This window comes from Ambystoma mexicanum, chromosome 12, assembly GCF_040938575.1.
Source record: "Ambystoma mexicanum isolate Mex_15411 chromosome 12, UKY_AmexF1_1, whole genome shotgun sequence".
In the NCBI taxonomy this organism is placed as follows: domain Eukaryota; kingdom Metazoa; phylum Chordata; class Amphibia; order Caudata; family Ambystomatidae; genus Ambystoma; species Ambystoma mexicanum.
The window spans coordinates 1,173,661,053-1,173,681,042 of record NC_090936.1 but is presented as its reverse complement, the minus strand read 5'-3'; the positions used below and the strand labels follow the sequence as shown (position 1 = coordinate 1,173,681,042).

The following is a 19,990-nucleotide window of genomic DNA, read 5'->3' as shown; positions in this document are numbered from 1 at the left end:
TTATGACAGAAAACATACAGGAAAACATCAACAAGGAAATAGAGGGACAAGAACTCAGAAGCCCTGTCTCCTCAAAAGCATTTTCAGCATCAGACACCTAAAGTTCAGGCGTATCCCAAAGACGACTGTGCTCTTCACAGCATATGGTCCTTAATGTCTCCACTGCCATCCTTCTCTGCCTCCCCCCACACCCCATCACCCCTAAGCCCCCGTTTCTACAAAGCACCATGCCTCTATCATGGCATGTACTGCTTTATCAAAACCAGAAATAAAATTAATAACAAACCAATTGGAATTTACTTTGAGACCGAATACCCATTAATGAACAACTGCTAGTTTATTTAACGGTTTTCATTGAAAATCAACAGTTTTTTAGCATCCGTGAGTATAAACCATCAACAAATATAGTCACATATTACCAAAGTCATTAATCAGTACACACTGCGTGTACTGAAGGACGTGCGACTAGGGCAAAAGGACCATACAGCACTCTTGCTTCCATCCATCTATTTGCCTACTGCTATATTTAGCACTCTTAACCACAACCACACATTTAAAGCAAGAAGGTGGGGGAGGGTCAGTGGGAAACAGATGTGTTAATAAATAAAACAGTATAAATAAATAACATTAAAATAATTTCCAACAAACAACCAGAGTTATGAGAAAATACATTCCATTTCTAGCTTTCTTGCTCCCTTGTCAATGTTAACAAAAATGCTGCAAAGACAAATTACAGGATATACAAGTGTATAAATGTACATTTTTGCTTTTTAACCAAGATTCTAGTTGTTCCAGCCTACAATTGTAGTCACTTAATCTCGTTCCGAAGCAAGCAACCATGTTCTATTTTACAGATATGTTTATATAAACAAAACATTACAGTGTCCCGCCATTATCTGAACTCTGCTGTTCGCTTTTGCTCCCTTCGGTGAGGACTCCATTTTGCTCTGCCCCAAAGTCCTCCAACTCCTCCTCTTCATCCTCATCCCCAAAGGTCTGTTGCTCATCCATGAACGTAAATGCTATTGATCTTGCAGCCACTTGGGCCGCGAGCCCCGACGTGAAGCTGAAATCCGTCAACAGGTGGAGTCGCGCAAGCCTGTCTTTGACAGAGGATTGAACGGTGTCTATACGGGACGGCATGGAAGCTTCCACTTCAACCACGCCCAGCTTGGAAGTATCTTCATCACCCTCAAACTGGTAACATGTCTTCTCTTTCTCTGGAAGAACACCATCCTGGGCACAAATGTCCACCCTCCGGCTGGTCATCGTTTCCTCAGACACGTATTCGGTCCTTGATTTCTCATGGTTGGTGTCTTGGATTTGCTTGTTGTGAGAATCAATGTTCATATCATTGTCCTGAGTCTCTGTATCGTAAGACAAACGTACTGCTCCATTACTTGTAGGTTCCGTGGTCTCTGCAGGAGACAATCGGGTCATCGCAGCTAAAAAAGACAAAGAATTAAGAACAATTGTTAGAAAGCATTTTCTTGTGTTTCGCACTGCTTAATCAGTTTCAAGCACTGCTACCTTCTCTGCATAGTAGCTGTGTGTTTAAAAGTTGATTTACTTTTGATTAAAGCAGTAACATTTATAATTGCTGATATTGTTTCTGAATGCGATAAAAAAGCAAGTCATTGACTGTAGTGACACGTGTACAGCCCCTGTTTCGTCACATTGATCCGACATCCTCCCAGGAAAGCTAGTTGACCCATGTACTTTGCACGGGGCAACTCGCCCTGTTGCATTTTACAGCCCCACCCACTTCCTGACCACGTCTACCTACCAGTTTGCTCGGCCCAGTTCCTTTTCTCTTAACTCTGCACCAAAGATGGATACATATAGTGTGTGGATGGTAAGAGGGGCATCAGGATGATGGGGCGACAGTAGGACTAGAGTTATTAAAGTGAGCTGCTCATGCATATGTCAACAAGCCAGATCCCATCCTCCAGAATGATGGAAAGGAGTCAAAGAACCAATAGCATTCTTGGGGCAGAGGAATGTGTCTACGATACGCCAAAGTGCAGCTAAAGATGATCCAAAGCAATGGTCCACCAAAATGGGTGACGGCTCAGGAGCGACATCCAATGCATGGAGCTTATGCAATGTGTGGGCTACAGGCAGTTCTTCTCCAACAGAATGTGTCACTGGAAAGCCACTGATGCGGACTCGGTTCAAACCTCACCAACATGGAGAACGACCAAGTGAGGGAAAACCCTTGACAGAGTAAGTACACCAAAAACCGGAAAACATCAGGGGTGTAGCCAAAGTGTTACCATCCTGTTTGCTGGGTCTCTTTGGGTGACAGAGATTCTGAAACTGCAAAGCATTAGGGCAGCCCAGACTCACCAGAGGGCCCACGTAACATCAAAAAGTCCATTGAGCGGGTCAAGAGAGATTTGGACATACCATTGAATAGATCCAGATTCGTATGAAATCCTGCTCAAACATTTGGCCAAATAGAAGAGCCAAAACATTGCTGGGCTATCCAATGCTCGTGGAAGATGGTCCAGTGCTGAGCAAGGTGGTCTTACATTCCATCAGTTTTGCTTCTGCAGGGATGTGCTTCCACCATAAGACCTATAAAGCACAGGTTCGTATTCTGGCAGGGCTGATGGATCCATGCAGAAGAGGACATAACGAGGGCCAATGAGATGGCTAAAAGCAATCCCTAGTATTCCAACAACGAGGGAACATTTTATTGCTCACCTCCGGTATTTGATTAGTCATCATGAATGCCTTTATTTCTAATGTTAATAAATAACTTGGGTTCCTTTTGCTGTATGGGTGACTGCGGATATACATCATTAAAACCCTCCATCATAGAGGATATATGGAGGGAAGTGCATTTAACAACAGGAGTTTGGATATAGAAAGGGTCTCTCCAAAACCCCTTTATCTGCTGATCACAGGCAACAGGACTTCCATGAGTGGACCAGGGCTGGCCCTAATAAGGTATTAGGCTGTCGGGGTAAATAAGAGCAGGGCGACTGTCTTTCCTGTTGCCCAGTGATGGAGCCTGATCCGTTTGGTTTTCTATTGCAACCAAAGAGAACGCTTCGTGAAGAATCTGGACGTTCTCCTGTGATAGCCGGAGATTACCGCAAGCTGCGGACTTGGGAAATAGGCAGCAAGATCAGTGCTTTAAGGTCAATGATCGGGTGTTATGGCCTGGAGCGCAGAAAGAACATTCACCCTGCAGGGGTAAAAATACAAATGTTCATGTGAAAACAAAACAAAAAACAGGGCAAAAACTAATATTGCACAAATCATTACACATTTCTTTTTTAATGTAAAGGTTTATATGAGATATTACTATTCAGAGTGATCATCATAAATATAGCATTTATACCAAAGGACACCCTCCTCACTAAATAGCTGTGTTGGGTGGCCTTTGGTCAACAGTGCGTCCACTTTGTATTCCTTTACCGCTGCAGAGGACGTGTGCAAGTCCTGGAGAACACCTGGTTCATGCTACTGAATGCGTCGTCATGCCTAGCACATGGAAAAGGCCCAAAATCCTGGGTGAGTGCTGCTATGATAGTGTCTCTCTCAAGTCTGTGAAGTCCAGCCACAAAACTCTTTCTCGACTGCTCTTTAGTCATTTCTCAGGGGATAACTTGAACTAAACTCTGCGAGCTATGAAAACACCCCCCAACTTATGTATCTATATTTATCTTTTTATAATGCGCCAGAGCCCGCAGGCATCAGGGCGCAAAAAGATTTACTAGGGCAAACGGATCATAGAAAAGTGGTCAGATTTATTTAAACAGAATCATCTTCAGGCGCGTTCTAAAAGTGTCCAAATCTGCAATCATTGCAAGTGCTGGAAAGGGGCCACCATTGCCCCTAGCTCTTTTAGTGCAATGAAGGAGCATCGTATCGCTTGACCTAGTAGTCCTCACAGAATGCTTCAGTTGAATGCTTTCTCGGAGATAAATTGGAGCTAAACCATACAAGCATTTATGGGTGAGGGTACTATTCTTAAAGGTAATCCGCTCATCACTGGCTAGCCAGTGAAGATCTCTTCTGTGTTCATTAACAGAAGAACCTCTAGAAATATTTTTAACAATGCGGATTGCATCATTTTTCAGTACCTGCATCCTATGGATGCACCTTTCGTTCGCCCCGGCCAGACCGGCATTACAGTAGTCCAGCCTTGGCATAAGCACTGCTCTAGTTAATGTGAAGTAGTCTGAGATGGTCTTGCGCTTTTTTTTACAATGCTACTGGTGTGAGCATCCAAACTCAGTGAAGACTGAATCACAATGTCCAGAGTCCTGACCTCAGTGGAGGCATGGATCAGGTGCTGTCCAATAGAGAAACCTGCATAATCCACACTCAGCTTTGCTCTTGATTGGCTGGCCCCGAACACACGAAACTCAGTCTTGGACCCATGTATGCATAGTCCATTATCCATCATCCATACCCGAATAGATTCATACGCATGGTAAATCTCCTCCGGGTCTTTACTGTAGTCCCAGCTTAATTCCAGGACGAGCTGGGTACCATCTGCATAGTTGGTAAAGTGGGTACCCAGCTCATCTAGGAGATCGCACAAAGGACGACAAAGCACATTAAACAATGCAGGGGACAGACATTCCCCCTGGGGGACTCCACACTTTATATATTCTGGTTCAGAGCTTTCCTCCCCCCAATCAATTCTTAACAACCTATTACTAAGGAATGAATCCGTCCATTCCATCACTGCTTCTGAGCAGTGCTCTACTTCTCTGAGCCTTTTTAGTAGAAGATCATGGTTCACCAAGTCGAAGGCTGCTGATAAATCTAAAAGCATCAGCAGCACCGACCTACCATTGTCCACAATGTCCAGCATCCCAGTCTGGAGATCCAACAAAGCGCTCTCCGTGCCATGATAGGCTCTGAAACCCAATTGTTTCCCGTGAAGTACCCCATTAGTCTCTAAGTATTCTTGTAACTGCATAGTTGCCGTTTTATCAATTATTATTAGCAGACATGGTACATTAGTGATGGGTCTCAGATTCCTATAGTTGCAGGGGACTTGCCCTGGCTTTTTTAATAACATGGTAATCACGACCCTTTTACAGCAGTTGGGAACTTCACTATGTTTTCCTGATGTATCCCTCAATTTTTGACCGACTCTCTGCAATTTTAGCTTGGACTGACTGTATTTTAGTCATAAATGCTTTTTGCACAGCAATACACTCTTCCTTAGTTGGAACAAAAGGGTTAAGTTGAGCTTTAGGCTTTTCTAATCCCTTAAATATTTCTAATTTCTTTTGGTATTATTTTTGGAATGCACTACTTGGGTATCGTAGTAGTTTTGCTTGGCCTCACAGATTTCTTTTCTATATATCTTGTCCAGGGCTTTCCAAGAGGTTTTGTTTTCTACAGTAGGGCTTAATCCCATATCCTCTCTGCTTTACGCTTTTCCTGTTTGTGTGCCATGAGAGTTGGTGAAAACCACTTTGGTTGTTCGTATGTCCCCTGACTGTTTTCAATTTGAGGGCACCAAAACGGTCTAATAGTTCAGTCAGTGCTGTATTATATTTAGATGCTAGAAATGTAGGTGTCTCATCGTCGGCTGTGCCCGTCATAAGTGTTTCCATGCAAAATTCCAAATCTTTATCTGTGATTTTATTAAAATTCCTACTCATGACCTTCTTCCGTAAATTTTGTTTCTTTATAGATCCCAGTGGGAGTTCACATTCCAGGTTGACCCAATAATGGTCCGACCATAGACATGTTGCGACTTCCGACAGTATAACCGAGATGTTCTTTGTCATCACCCAGTCCAAAGTGTTCTCCTTACAGTGTGTTGGTTCTCTTACTACTTCCTGGAAACCGAAATCCTTAAGCAATTGTGCCAGGCTAGTAGCTTCATGATCCAAAGGGTTTCCCAGCCACCTATTGGAATCTCCCAACATAATGGTGCAACCAGATTCATCCAATGCTGCTATGCTGAATTGTTTTTATCCACATCGCTATTATGTGCAGCCCTTCTCACCAGTCCCAGCGCCAGGTACTCTTCCACCTTTTCCGTGGAATTGGTGGTATGCCAGGCAAATCTCTTCCGAGCTGGCGAATTTCCAGCTCCTTTCTACCAACCCCAAGGGCCGGGTATGGCCTACTACCAGGTCCTCTCTGTCCATCCCAAGGCCCATACTAGATAACCCGTAATGGAGACTGGCCTTAAGATTCTGATTATTGAAAGGCAAAGTGAGAGACATACCCAGAGTGCTGCAGTGATGCACAGAGAGGAAGCAATAGTGTGAGGACATGGGCTGCGGTATACCGATTATGGCTAACTTACACAATGCAGTTTAAGCCTGGAAAACACAGGAGAGGGGTGTGTGGTGGCCTCCTAATTATAATGTGTCTGACAATCCAACAGAGCAGACAACCATTACAAGGGCCCAGCCCGTGGTTACGGAGGGGACAGGGCCAAGGCGTGGTCAAGGGAAAGAGAACCATCCAAGCACAGGGATCCCAGAAACCCTGATCTTACACCTGAACAAGAACACCTGAGGCCAATAGGTAGGGGTGTTGCTAGGTCTGGAAACGATTTGGGGGTACGCTAATGTGCGGACTGGTGGGACTCGGGCTAGCTAGCTTTTTGGTTGTAGCCCCTGAACTTCTATCCGGGGCTACAACCAAATGACCCAGAGGTATAACCCCATCAGTCCCCCCTAGCAACAACCCTGCCAATAGGTATAGATTCCTCCCTGGGTGTGAGCCACAACACACAGAGAGGGGAGGAAGGGGGATGCGTGGATGTTCAGAGAAGGAGCAACCAACGTTTTGAAGGCCGCTGGAGGTGAGAGTTGCTGTGAAAGAAGAGAAGAAGGGAGGAGGGGGACACTGTTGCTGCCCAAACACTTCTACCCGGTGAAGCTTTTTCCCCCTACTGCTCAAACTTGAATGCAACCAAACAGAAGGTGACGCCTTTCAATCATTTTGTTTAACTCTTGAAAGCCTCTATGTGACCCTTATGCCTCCATCCCTCTCCTTCACACTTTTCTGAAATAAAGATATTTTGATTTGACATCTACTTAACATCAAGTCAATCGATTGGCCATCTCCTGCTTCTTCCATTAACGCAGTCTGAAAATAATCCTGCCTCACTTGACTTTATCACACAAATTCACATTGGTCAACACCCTGAACTGCTACGGACTCGCTTGTGGCTACAGACATTATTTTAGCCTCTCTGTTTTCCTCCTTCACATGGTCAAGTGAATTCCACACTTCCGGCTAATGTGTCACTTGAACACCACGAAGGTGAGCACATCGTCACTCCTCTGTTTTCCTTGCAATGACTTCCCCTGGTTAAGGTCTGTTGTAGTGTGCCCTGGCCTCCCACCAATAACGCCCACCTAAATGTCAAGCATTACATGCCAGCAAGACCGCTTTTCTGTTTATATGTAAAACCGGTGGTGAATTCACAAGACTGCAAGGTTTTGGCCAGTGGCTGTGCATTGTCCATCTCTGTACATCTTTTGAGCGAATCTCCTCTTCAAACCTTTAATGATTGACATGGCTTCTGCATGGTCATCAATACCTGTATATTTACTGTCTTCTGCCCAATAACACAAAAAAACACACTGATGATGTATTTTAGTGCTTTACGCAGCTCCTACATCAATAAATATATTGCAGTAGAGAGGGCTGATCATTAAGAGCACTTCGAGAGTGAAAGCAAAAACCAGAGGGTGCTCAAGGACAGACAGTAGCAAGAAATGTCAGTGAAAAACAGTGCTGGGGCACAAGAGAAATGGGTCTTCCTGTACAGCACACAGATGAAACAGACATAAAGAAGTTGGTATAAAAGAGGTGTCTGAAAACTGTGACTCTCCAGATGTTTTGGACCATGATTCCCAGGATTCCTCACTATTGACTAATGGTAGTTGTAGTCCAAAGTCTCAGGAGAGCCAACGGATGCGACCCCTGGTCTAAAGGGAGGCAGGCATGTGACCATGGCAGGATGGGTGGAAAAACACAAGCGGAGCAGGGGAGAACATGAGAAACAAAGGCAACAAGTGGAAGTTTGGGCCGAATAGTAAGAATAAGAAAGTGGAGCACTCTCCATAAAGAAGAGAACTCACTTTAGAAATTCGAAAAAGCTGGAAATGTGAGTAACATGACAAAGAAGGACAGACACTCCAAGCAAAAGATTGGATTGCGAGCAAAAAGAGCGTCGGCGGTGGGAGCAGAATAGAATGCCGGGGGTGGGGGGCAGAGGGCTCAGCACAATATACGTCATTAGCGTTGCCCTCCTCTGCTCCGCCAGTGTGTTGTTCATCCCGGTAAGTCTATTTCAAGGAATGTTCCTGAGGCCAATCAGATCATGTTGCACTAGGATGATTGGGTAAGTCTATTTCAAGGAATGTTCCTGAGGCCAATCAGATCATGTTGCACTAGGATGATTGGGTAAGTCTATTTTAATTAATGTTCCTGAGGCGCATCTAGTGTCCCTTAAAGGGAATCCCCCCTCTTGTCGCAGTAAAAGGACATTTAACCACATCCCACCGACCTAAGGGATTTATCAGATTAGCCAAAGGAAGCCAAGACTCATCCCAAAAGTTGCCTGGAGGAGCAAGTGCCACCTCGGAAGGCTTGCAAAGTCACAGGGGAGAAGCTGTACTGTAGTTCAAACCTCTTTGTATTGAAATAAAATAAATAAACTTGGAATCAAGGGCTCACTGATTGTCATGACTAATCTACCAATAACCAACCTCCAGCCCACTCTTATTTCAGAAAGACACAGGAGAAGCTCCTTAAATAAGTATTCTAAGTGTTTTACTGCATGCTTATTTTTCCAATGTTTCTGTATTTTCTTTTAAGGAGAGTACTCTTGGGTACCAAGTGGTGTTTGAGTGCTTCTATGCGTTGTACATTGGTGGTATTTAATATATTATATGCTCCTTCCATAATTTGAGGCTTCTGCCGCTCGTCAATAAAATGGAGAATAAAATAAATATATATGTCCATCTATTTAAATCTAGCACGAAGCAAGAGCACTGTAGTACGCCATATCAATCTGCTAATTTTCCAGAGCTCTGAGTGAGTTTGGGCTTTATCAAGACCTGAGTGAGTCAAAGTGTAAGGCTGGCCACCTTTGTATACTACTGTGTGTACCAGTCATAATGTCTGACTGACGATGACATGTGTGTCGATCCGGATATATAATTGTCTGCCAAGTCAACATAGTCAGAGTTTGCATAATGCAAATTTGCATCATCCAGTTTTCACAATGTGAATGTCATCAGGGTCCGAGTTTGCAATCAGTGATATCCTGTGAGATATTTTGCTTCCGGCTTCTTCCGGTGTTCTATATTTTGGGGGCAACAAGGGCAGAGGACAATTTCCTGTGATTTTATCAAATGGTGTGTAGTTTGTTCTATGTGAAGTTGTGACTCATGTTTTACATGGCACCTTGCCATTAGCAGAAGGACCTACCACCCTATGGCCAACACTTGCAGTGTAAATGCATGAGCTTTCGTTAATCTAACAGAACCTTCTACTACTTGAATGTACAAAGCTGGCGCTTTCGATAGGATGGCGGCCTGAATAAAAGAGGCATGTGCACACGTGAGCTTCCTCCAGACGGATGGTACACAAAGCCTCCGTGCTCTTGTTCGGTGAAAGTCATTGCCTGGTTTATAGTGGACTTTGTTCTTCAGCCGGAGAAGTGTCTCCGTTTTGTGGAAGGCACATTTGACTTCATCAACCAACAAAGGGAACCGAGCACTGGTGTGATGTGGTCTGTCGCTAATGGAAGACCCTACCTGCTTGCTGCAATCTCTGGTGGAAATGTATTAGAAACGGGGTAGGGTGAAAGCGGGCTTGGAGAACACAATGCACGCCCTGCAGTTTCATGTAATGCTGAACACTGGTTGTGTTAATAAGGACAGTTGCCTGCTTCTAATTCCATTCAGTTTCGGAAAATAAGGGAATTGACACATGGGATGAATACTTTTCCAAGGATAACTACATTTGGTCAATGGGGGGGGGCACCTACATTAGACATGGAGGTGCCTGGTTTTGCAGTTCACAACTTTTCCATCAAACAAGATCCACTTTCAACACTTCATAGAAGTACTGGAAACTGTTTCTCACTTTACAGAAAACAAATGAATTCACAATCAAAGAGACTCAGAGCTCCATGAGTGGGGACGTTAAGTGAATTGATAAAGGCCAGCGACAGGAACAGAAGTACTGAGAAAGGACGAGCCAGGCTGGAGAGCAGGAACGTTCTATGTAAAGGGGCCCAGGAAACGAGAGGCTGTCTGGTCCTGGACGACCTCAAACATCTTAATCTTTATGAAAACTAGGATGCTCCTTCAAAGAACTTGCTTGCCAAACTTGGCCACCCTTCAGGAATCGGGATCCACCACATGGAAAAGACTCCCCGAAGAGCAGGGGAAATAATCCAACCTACTCGTATTCAGATGATAGCTCACCTGGATCCCAAACACCCAGAAGCTAAAAATAGGCCAAAAGCCCCCCACTCACAAGCTTCCCCAATCAAGCTTTAGTGCTACATGAATGTAGGTAGCGGAGCAGTGCTGAGGCTATACGTAAGACGAACGCTTTGTGCACAAGGTTTGTGCGTGTCACCCAAGAACACTAGAGTTTCTTCCGCTCACCGTGATCACTGAACAGCAGCTGCTTCCACTTCAGCCTCTCTGCCTCTGAAGCTTTGAGCCCTAGGACAGACTTTAACTCTTGCAGGACCCGCTTGGACTCTTCCCGCTCGCGCTTTTGCCGCTCTCTATCCTCCTGCGACAGACAATAAAAGTCTTCTCGCTGGTACTCATCGTCTAGGTCGGTCTCTTCCACAATTGCTTCAAATACCTAGAAAACAAAGGAAAAATAACACATTCATTCATCATCTTCGCATCTACCGTTTGCAAACATGGACTGAGCACAATAGCTTCATCCAGACACAGAGGGCAGCGACGTAGACAAGGGGCCTACAGTGGCTTGACATGAGCAGATTAAACTGGACATTTCATGGCCTTTAAAGATCTGCCTTTAATAGGAGGATGCTACAGGGGCACGTTAAGGATGACCCGGGGCTTTTAAACCTCTTCCTCGCGGTGCGTGAGGAGTTCCCTGACCTCCCCATTTTGTTATGTGGGGGTAGCAGACCACGAGGGACGAGGCAGATCCTGCCGCTACCCGATGATCCTCCATGAGGCCATCCAGAACCAGAGGACCCAGGAGATAGCGTGGAAGCTACCTGCTATGTAAGAGCTAGACTATCAATGCAGTTGATTTGAGAATCACTCAGCTCGCAAACATGCAACGTCAGCGACGTTCAAAGAAAATAAAACGGAACGTTACCTGAAAGAGACCAGAAGAGAAGCGTCTTGCGTGTACCGCAATTTGCTGCTTTTGACACAATGGCAGCAGCAGAAAACTGATGGGGAGTCTGGCACACGCAACATCGCACATCGCACATCAGGAATTTACAATATGGCGCTGAACGCCCAACACAGCTTTAACACCTCGCCAGCCCCGAATTCAGACAAATCAGGAGAGACATTTAAACAATACAATAAAGAGAACATTAATTGCCAAATAGACTGAATTAAGAAACGCTTAGGTAATAATCAGGAACAAACATTCAAATAGAAATGAGGAACAACCAATGGGAAGTGAAATCAGAGACCAAGCCCCTCCTGAAGGAGGATAAAAGAATGGGAAACCTCAATAGAGGAGAGGATCCTGGAGGAGGAAGACAGGCCTAGCCGTGCTCTCTTGTTTCAAGGGGAGCTAACGATAGGGAGGAGTGTTAGAAAGCGAACAGCCTGGAATAAGGCTGCAGCTCTCTGGGAGAAGTTGGCAATGTCAAGCTCTGAAGCACTCCCCTCCGGTAGTCCCTGGAGAGAAAGGCTGACCTATGTATTCAGAAAGGCACTCTCACTTCCTCAGGCCTTTCACCCACAATCCTAAGGTGGCAGCGAGAAGTACTGAACCCATGGCAGGGGGTGTAAGATTATTGACTGCCTGACAAGGGCCATAATGGGAGGTGGTGGGGAATACCCGTTCAAATGTTGTGACCAAAGGTCCAGGTGGCGACCTGTTGAGAAACCAAATCTGAACCAAAGGTTGAGGAGGGATCAACTGAGAAAGAAAAACGTGATAAAAAGGTCCAGTTGGAACCTACTGAGACGCCAGAGCTGAACCAAAGCTCCAAGAAGGCCCTGTTGAGAAACTAGACCTGTAGAGTGCAGTAGGGGTCTACAGAAAAAGGAGAAGAATCTTGCGACTCCATAAGGTCTACTAGAGTCCGGTCTAGAAGAGTGCTTGAAACCTCAACTGCGGGACAGCCTTGAGGTGACGGTGAAAAAGCCTGAGAACAAAATACCACCACCAGAGATGTGAGAGAACAGAGACTGGCAGATCTGGAGGAGAGTGAGAAGACGAGAGGACTAAAGAAGTCAAGACCAAGAGTGCGGTCTTGGGAGAACAGGGGAAAGCAGAGAGGACAGACGGGCAGGACCAGCCGGTTTCCCTGCTCCAAGAGCCTACCCCTGACGAATATCTGTTGGGTTCATTAGAATTGGGCTGGCCTTCTAAAGTACAGATTTACTTTGGGCCAATCGTAGGAACACGTTTGGACTTTACATTGGACATCCTTACGGAATACTTTCTTCTACAGAATAGGGTGTTTCGGAAAGAGACTGAGAATTATATGAATATGTTATTAATTACATTCCCTCAGAAAAGCAGCACTGAATGTGTCTGCGACCTGCGAGTACCCCCCTTTGTGTTGTTCGAACCTCGCACCATTCACACCAGAGAGACCCATACTAGTGATAGTTTTTTCCCGAGTCCTTGTAGTCCTTTATCCAACCCCTATGTGTAAAACACTCTTAATTAAGATCACAAAAGTTAAACCAACCTATTTGTGTCTAGTGTATCCTTGCCCGGCCTACCACAGGTTTTACAATGGCACATAAGAGTGGACCTGTGCATATGAAGCGCTTGTTGCCATATGGGTATGGCGTCCTTTCATCACCTGCAATTGCAACGCCAGGCATTTCAGAGTGTATATTATAACGAAAACGTTCATCACATTTTTTAGGGGCGGGGGTGGGGTGGGGGTTCAAAAGGGCAGATAAGGGGTTGGGGATAGGAAATAGGTAAATATGGGTGGCGGATGGGGGCTTGGGTGGGTAACCCCCCCCAGACCCAAAAAATAACAAAAAAATAAAAAGACTGATGAATGTTTTCGTTAGAATGTACACGTTCTAATGCCTGCCGTTGTAATTGCAGGCGATGAAAGAACATGGAAAAGCCATATGATGGCATTGAGCCTGGGCACACAAAGCTAGCCCTGGTATATGAGGATGGTAAAGATGCATGGAGGCTTTGCCTGTGCATATCCAAACAGAGGGACCTGAAACCTACAACAGCATAGTGTCCTTTCCACCATCTCCTCAATCTTGTCCTGCCATGGAACCAGAGTGTAAATTACTATAAAAAATCTATATAGTGTACTAGCAAAAAGTAACTATTCTACGAATGTGTTCCGTGGACAGACATGACAACAGTCTCATCAATTGTTGAAAATCATCGATTGATCCTGTAGGTCGCTGTTCTGATTCGTTTATTGCTTCATGTGGTTTGCAACCTGAAGTAAATTGCACTGAGAATGGACATGTGTGGCTGGCTGACATATCCCGGAGCAGACATGGAGGGAAGGCGAGAGTTGGCGTGCTGCAGCATACTAGGACCTTCTGTGCGCTCTTCCCACTTGTCACCTCACCCTGGCCTGGTGCAGTTGGTTGCAGTGCTAATATCTTGGAAACCGTGCATTCAATGGCGACATGGGACCTCGAGTTTTGGTCCTCGTGTCGAAACCGGTCCTTCTACAACCACATAGATGTTTCATCGATTTCAGGCAACCGTCTCGTATGTGAAGGTGCCGACATCCAGGGAAATGGGTGGGGGCTCCAAATGTCATGTAGCCAGTAATGCATGGAGGGTCCTAACAGGTAACTTTGCAAAATATGTGGTGCAGATTGGTGAAACGGTGTGGAATCGTATGAGAAACAATGCTTCACCAAGCCACACACCCACAAACAAATTTTGACTTTTGCTGAAATCCATGGAAATGAGTGGGGTATCCTAATGTCATGCAGCCGTAGCCAGTAACGTTCAGATGGTCCTAACAGGTTACTAAGCAAAATGTGGTGCAGAGGGGTGAAACGGTGTGGAATTGTATAAGGAACAACGCTTCGCCAAGCAACAAACCCACAAACAATTTTTGACTTTCATAAATATACATAGAATTGTGAATCTGTGATGAAAATGACACTCCTCCCCTCTGCCCCCGTTGATACCACAATCAAATCCTACTCCCTCGACTACATCTACCAACCATTGCAAAGAACCTGTTCATCAATTATTATTGCTTTTGCTTATCAACATTATCTCATGGAAGCGCTCACCTATCTTCAATAAATGCGAATTATTATAATTGTATAATTTTAATAATTATAATTGTTCATTTATAACGTGCTTAATGCCAAGAAGTGGTTTCTATGCGCAGGGTCGGGATTCAAACCTGTGTTGGGCTGCGCTGTCTTGCTTCCAAGACAAACGCCTTGCCCCTGATCTGCCCTTCCTCCCAGCGGTAGACATGTACGAGGCGACCGTATACGTGAAAGGCCAAGTCCATGTGGGGATACCTTTGGTGTGTTTGCTAAAAAATGTAAGTTGGTATTTGTGGACCAAATGTGTGAAACATTTTACAAAATGGCAGCTGATGTTGGGTGATGCGGGGGCGGGGACAAAGACATCATTTCCAGAAAGCAATTGTTTTTCCAGTAGAAACAATTCTTGGGCCTACATCCATATGCGCACCAGAGTTGAACCTGAAGAAAACCCTCTGGGCCACTCACATTGGCTTCTCAATCATGTTTTTGTTGCCACTCTAACGTAGAACTGGATTAATTCTTTACTAATAGGTTTGAGGTATGGTTTTGGATGGTAGGGTTTACCAAATCTATGTACTCTGTTTGTTAGTTTGTTTTGCTTAATACTTCAGTGGTCTTCGACTTAAAAGAGCTGTGGCTCTCTGGATTTAGGTTCCCACTGGGTTTCTGTGCCATGAGGTCCCTTTGGTTTAACATCTCAATTCTCTATTTGCCCAGAACATTGCATCCAGGGCCCACCTTGTGAATATGTCTGAGCTCGTTGCATGGAAGCCTTCCCGTCCAGGAACATTGATCCTGCCCTCAAATTAACTCAATGTTAACAAACGTAACACAACTCCTTTGGTGATTCTACTGTCATGTCAACGAGCATTAGCTGTTGCACCCTTGAGATGGCTCCTATGCATTGTCCACAAGGCTTTCTGGGGCACGGGGCCTCAATACCTTCAACTCTCTCTTCCTAAATATCTTCCTTCTCGAGCTCTTCGCTCATCCGCCTCCAACTCCCTCAGGGTCAGTCGCTTCTCCAAGCAACGAGTTGGTGGTAGATCTCTTTCTTCGGCTGGGGACTCCCTCTGGAACAGCATCCCTGCCTCCCTTAAACTTGAGGAGAACCATCTCCGGTTCCAGAAACATCACAAAACCTTTCTCTTTGCTTCTGATTTCTCTTCTCCGCTCTCCTGCTGACCTCCTGGCAGTTACCGGATTGGCACTGGATTACCTGGACACCCACTGATCTCAGGCCCAGGTCCCTCCCCCGCCAGTCTCTCACACCTGCACTGCCTGCCTGACAATCACTGCACTTGGGGACTGTTTCTGTATCCCTACAGTCCCCCTACCAGCACTTGACACCTGATGTCTGCACTTACCTTGCACTTGCCACTTGCTGGCCGTTACTTATACTTATTGTTATTATCTATTACCATGTACTGCACTCTCCCTTCCCCCTCGTCCCACGCACTTGCGCGACCTGAATGACACCTGGCCTAGTAGGATTGTTGTCTGTCCCCCTTTGTTCCCCCCTCCTTTGCTTCGTCACGCCTTGAAATACTAGGCTTGGTATAAATGCCATATCATATCATGTCATATATCCTGGGGCACACTTCCTCCTAAATCATTTCACATCCAGAACAGAATCAGACTATCCTTCTGAATGGATACATCTCGCACCAAATAGAACATATGCCATTTCCCCTCCCAGTACACGAAAGAGGGTTAGCTGAGTAGGGTCAGGGCCAGAAAGGTGTGCACAATAAAGAAGACCTTCAAAGAACCCACACAGCACAATCCCCTGGCAAATCACAGAACATCCAGACACGCTGGCAGACCTTGAGACCACTGGATCCCAATCCTCTGGCAAATCACAAAACGTCCAGACACGCTGGCAGACCTTGAGAGACCACTGGATCCCAACTATGGAGCATAACCTGATCCCAGTCTTAAGAAGTACAGACTACTTGAGTGGTACCCCCTAGACTACAAGGGAAACTGGACAGAATCTAAGAGGAGCACTGGGACCCTGTGTGAGAGGTGAACTGGACCCCAGTCTAAGAAGTGATGTGGACCCCATGCTAAGAGGAGTACTGGCCCCAATCTAAGAGGCGTACTGGACCCCAATCTAATAGGACCACTGGGCCACGGTGTGAGAGGTGACCTGGAACCTGGTCTAAGAAGTGAACAGCACCCCAGTCTAAGAGGAGAACTGGGCCCCAGTATAAGGGGAGAACTAGGACCCAGTATAAGAGGTGAACTGGGTCCCAGTCTGAGGACAAATGAGCCCCATTTTAAGAGGGTTACTGGCCCTAGTTTAAGAGCAGTAGTGGACCCAAGTCTGAGAGGCCTACATGACACCCTTTCTAAGACGGCTACAGGACACCCAGTCCAACCTGAGAGGAATACTGGACCCCAGTATAAGAAGGCTACTGGCCCCAGTCTAAGAGGAGTAGTGGACCCCAGTCTAAGTGGAGTACTGGACCCCAGCCTAACAGGAGTACTGAACCAAGTCGAGGAGGAGTACTGGACCAAGTCGAGGAGGAGTACTGGATTCCAGACTAACAGGAATACTGTACGCCAATTTAAGAGGAGTAATGGGCCCCAATCTACGAGGAGTACTGGATCACAATCTAAGAGGAGAATTGGTCCCAATCTATGAAGAGTACTGGACCCAATCCAAGAGGAGTAATAGACTCCAATCTAAGAAGAGTACTGGACCCCAGTCTAAGTAGAAAATGGGTTCCAATCTAAGAGCACTACTGTTCCTAGATGAGGAGGAGTACTGGATCCTAGTCTAAGAAGAGTACTGGACCAAGTCGAGGAGGAGTACTGGAACCAAGTCGAGGAGGTGTACTCGATCCCAGTCTAAGAAGATCACCAGCCCAAGTCGAGGAGGAGTATTGGACCAAGACGAGGAGGTGTAGTAGACCAAGTCGAGGTGGTATACTGGACCAGGTGGTGGAGGCGTATTGGATCCCAGGCTAAGAGCACCAGACCAAGTCGAGGAGGCGTTCTGGATCCCAGGCTAAGAGGAGTACTGTGGCCAGTTGAACATCACATGCACATTAAACTAGCAAGCGCAATTTAATCATAGAGTTCACCTACCTGTTCTTCTGGTATTGGGTCTTTGTCTTCGATGTGCAAGGCTGGTGTGGACACCGGTACTGGAGTACAGTGGGAATTCTCGCATGGTGCCGCCGAGTTGTCTTAATGGAGTAAAATGTTGAGATATTGAACACTTTTTAAATAGAATCGCAAAACTTCAATATCTCATCCGACTAATAACAGCCATCTGCTAACCACAAATTACTGGGTTTGCCATCTTGATTTTGTTCACTTCTTTTGATCTCTCACTTAGAACATAACACTTTGTATTATGTATGTACAACGTATGCAAAGAGATCTAAGAGTAATAATAATATTTCCCATTTTAAATGGTACACACCACAAACAAAATTGTCTCAGTGCTGATAACAAATCTTATTATAACAAACTGAATAGTTCTCAATTGATCAGCTTTGGAAGCGTGAAGACCGAGTCAGCATTTCTGCACGCTGGGATCAGTCATGGGTCTTATTTTAAAATGCTCTCTGTGTTGGACGTCACAGGGAAACCTTTTCTGCTAAAAGAACTGCAGGGATGGGCAAAGACCAAGGGGGTTCGTTATAAATGCCAAACCGGCAGTCGTCCAAGCTCCTCCACAACCCATAATATCAGATTTTTCAGATTGGGGTTGGAAGCCTGTGGCTGAAATGTTCGAGGGAGAAAAGACCGACAGTTATTTTTCCGAAAATAACTTTCGGTCCTCTCTCCCCTGAACATCTCTGACTTTTCCCTTGCCTACTCCCTCTTACTTGCCTGTGGGCGGCACACCTCCTTGTGTGCCGCCGTCTCCGACACCCCCGCTGCCCTTCTTCACAATGTTTCGTATGGCATATTTGTTCGAATTTTTAGGGTGTACAATATTTTCGTATAGCCAAAATTCAGAAAAATATGCCATATGTTTCTTTTTTTTCGGTCCTTTTAAGTGATTCCGAATTTTAGACGGATTAGGAAGGGAGTTGTATTGCAGGAAACAATAGACCACCATTATACCTGATGTACGTTGACTTTAAGGCAGCGTTCGATCACGTGGATCGAGAGTCAGTGTGGCTGAAATTGTTGACGATGGGATGCCCAGACTGGTTAGTTTCTGCACTGCAGCTTTTGCTTATGAACACTACAGCGCGAGTGCGACTAGACAAAGGAGGCGGAATTTCCGGATTGGTTGGTATTTGCAGGGGAGTCGAGCAAGGTTGCGTGCTGGCTTCCCTGCTGTTTAATCTCTACCTGACCAATCTCACACCGCGGCTACTAACAAAATCTAACTGCCCCCCTAAATTGGGTGCGGAGCACGTGGCCAGTATGCTTTATGCTGATGACCTGCTTATTTTAGACCATACCTGCAGGGGGATGAAATGTATTCTAAATGAGTTACATAGCTATGCATCACAGAATAAATTGGTAATAAATGTCTCCAAAACAAAAAGTATGCTGATTACAGGAAAAAAGCTACATAAGCTTGCGATGACCACCACACATTGGGCAGTATAGATTATGTAAGCAGTTACATGTATCTGGGACTGCAGGTGAGCAATGACAATAGTTACCAGCTTATAAAGGGACACTAATACAAGAAAAGCCCGGCAACCGGCGCCTCTCTTATGTAAATCGCTAGGAAGACAGCGGATTACACCATTGAGGGGATGTTAACTCTCTATGAGCAATGCTTTTGTCCCACGGTATTATATGGGCTGCAGGCATTGACAAGGAGGGAGGTAGGGTGCTTAAACCAGTTGGAGGGTCTATTCTGGCAGAAAGCCCCCAACCTACCCGCCAGAGTGCCCGGTGGCGGGGGAACGGGGGATAGCACTGGGGCAACGCCCTTGTCTTGGAAGCAAGACCATGCAGAGCAACAGAGGTTCGAATCCTGGATCCGCACTTAGAAACCGAACTCAGGCACGTATTAGGCGCTTTATAAAAAAACAATCAAATAAATTAAATTAAATGTTTTCATAATTAGATACGATTAAGTCAGAGATGTTTTGTATTTATTGTTTAAACTCTGAATAGAAGTCACTGCACATTGCACTTAATTGGGTGCGGCACCAGGAGGAAAAACGTCTAAAAACAGCAAAGTGAGAGGAGTTGGGGTGGGTTTAAGGTTGACGAGGTACCGAGAAGTGTTGCAAATATTATAATTTGTGTGTTTTGATAATCAACAAAATAGGTTTTTTTAACAGATTTTATTTTCATTTGGATATTGGCGCATTGAGGAAGTGCATTGTGAAAGTGGATTGTGCTGTCTGGCTGTCCGCTCGTATTTTTCTCTGCAACATCAGTGAACCACGAACTGGCTGGCGGCTGATTGGCCCTGTGGATTCTGCAGTGTGCAATTGGACTGGTTGCAGGGTACGAACTTTGGGAATTTGGCAATTAACCATTGTGATTGGCCTGAAAAGACTGGAAGTCACCAAACACCTGAGTGAATGTATTAACTGCTTAGGGCCTTACTGTAACTTACG

The 19,990-nt window shown here is 45.4% G+C and overlaps 1 protein-coding gene across 3 annotated transcripts in view; it reads right to left on the bottom strand.

Annotated features, from left to right (window-relative positions):
• Window positions 1-318: 318 nt before the first annotated feature.
• Window positions 319-19,990, bottom strand: part of VEZT (vezatin, adherens junctions transmembrane protein) — a 373,255-nt gene continuing 353,583 nt past the window's right edge. For 2 of the 3 annotated variants that reach the window (XM_069629813.1, XM_069629814.1), the window contains exons 10-12: window positions 17,532-17,632; window positions 10,632-10,839; window positions 319-1,445 (exon numbers count right to left, since the gene is read on the bottom strand). In XM_069629813.1, the coding sequence (XP_069485914.1) occupies window positions 877-1,445; window positions 10,632-10,839; window positions 17,532-17,632 (878 nt within the window). In that variant the 3' untranslated portion in view covers window positions 319-876. Of the gene's footprint in view, window positions 1,446-10,631; window positions 10,840-17,531; window positions 17,636-19,990 lie in introns of all 3 variants that reach the window. The other variant, XM_069629815.1, reaches the window with a different exon arrangement.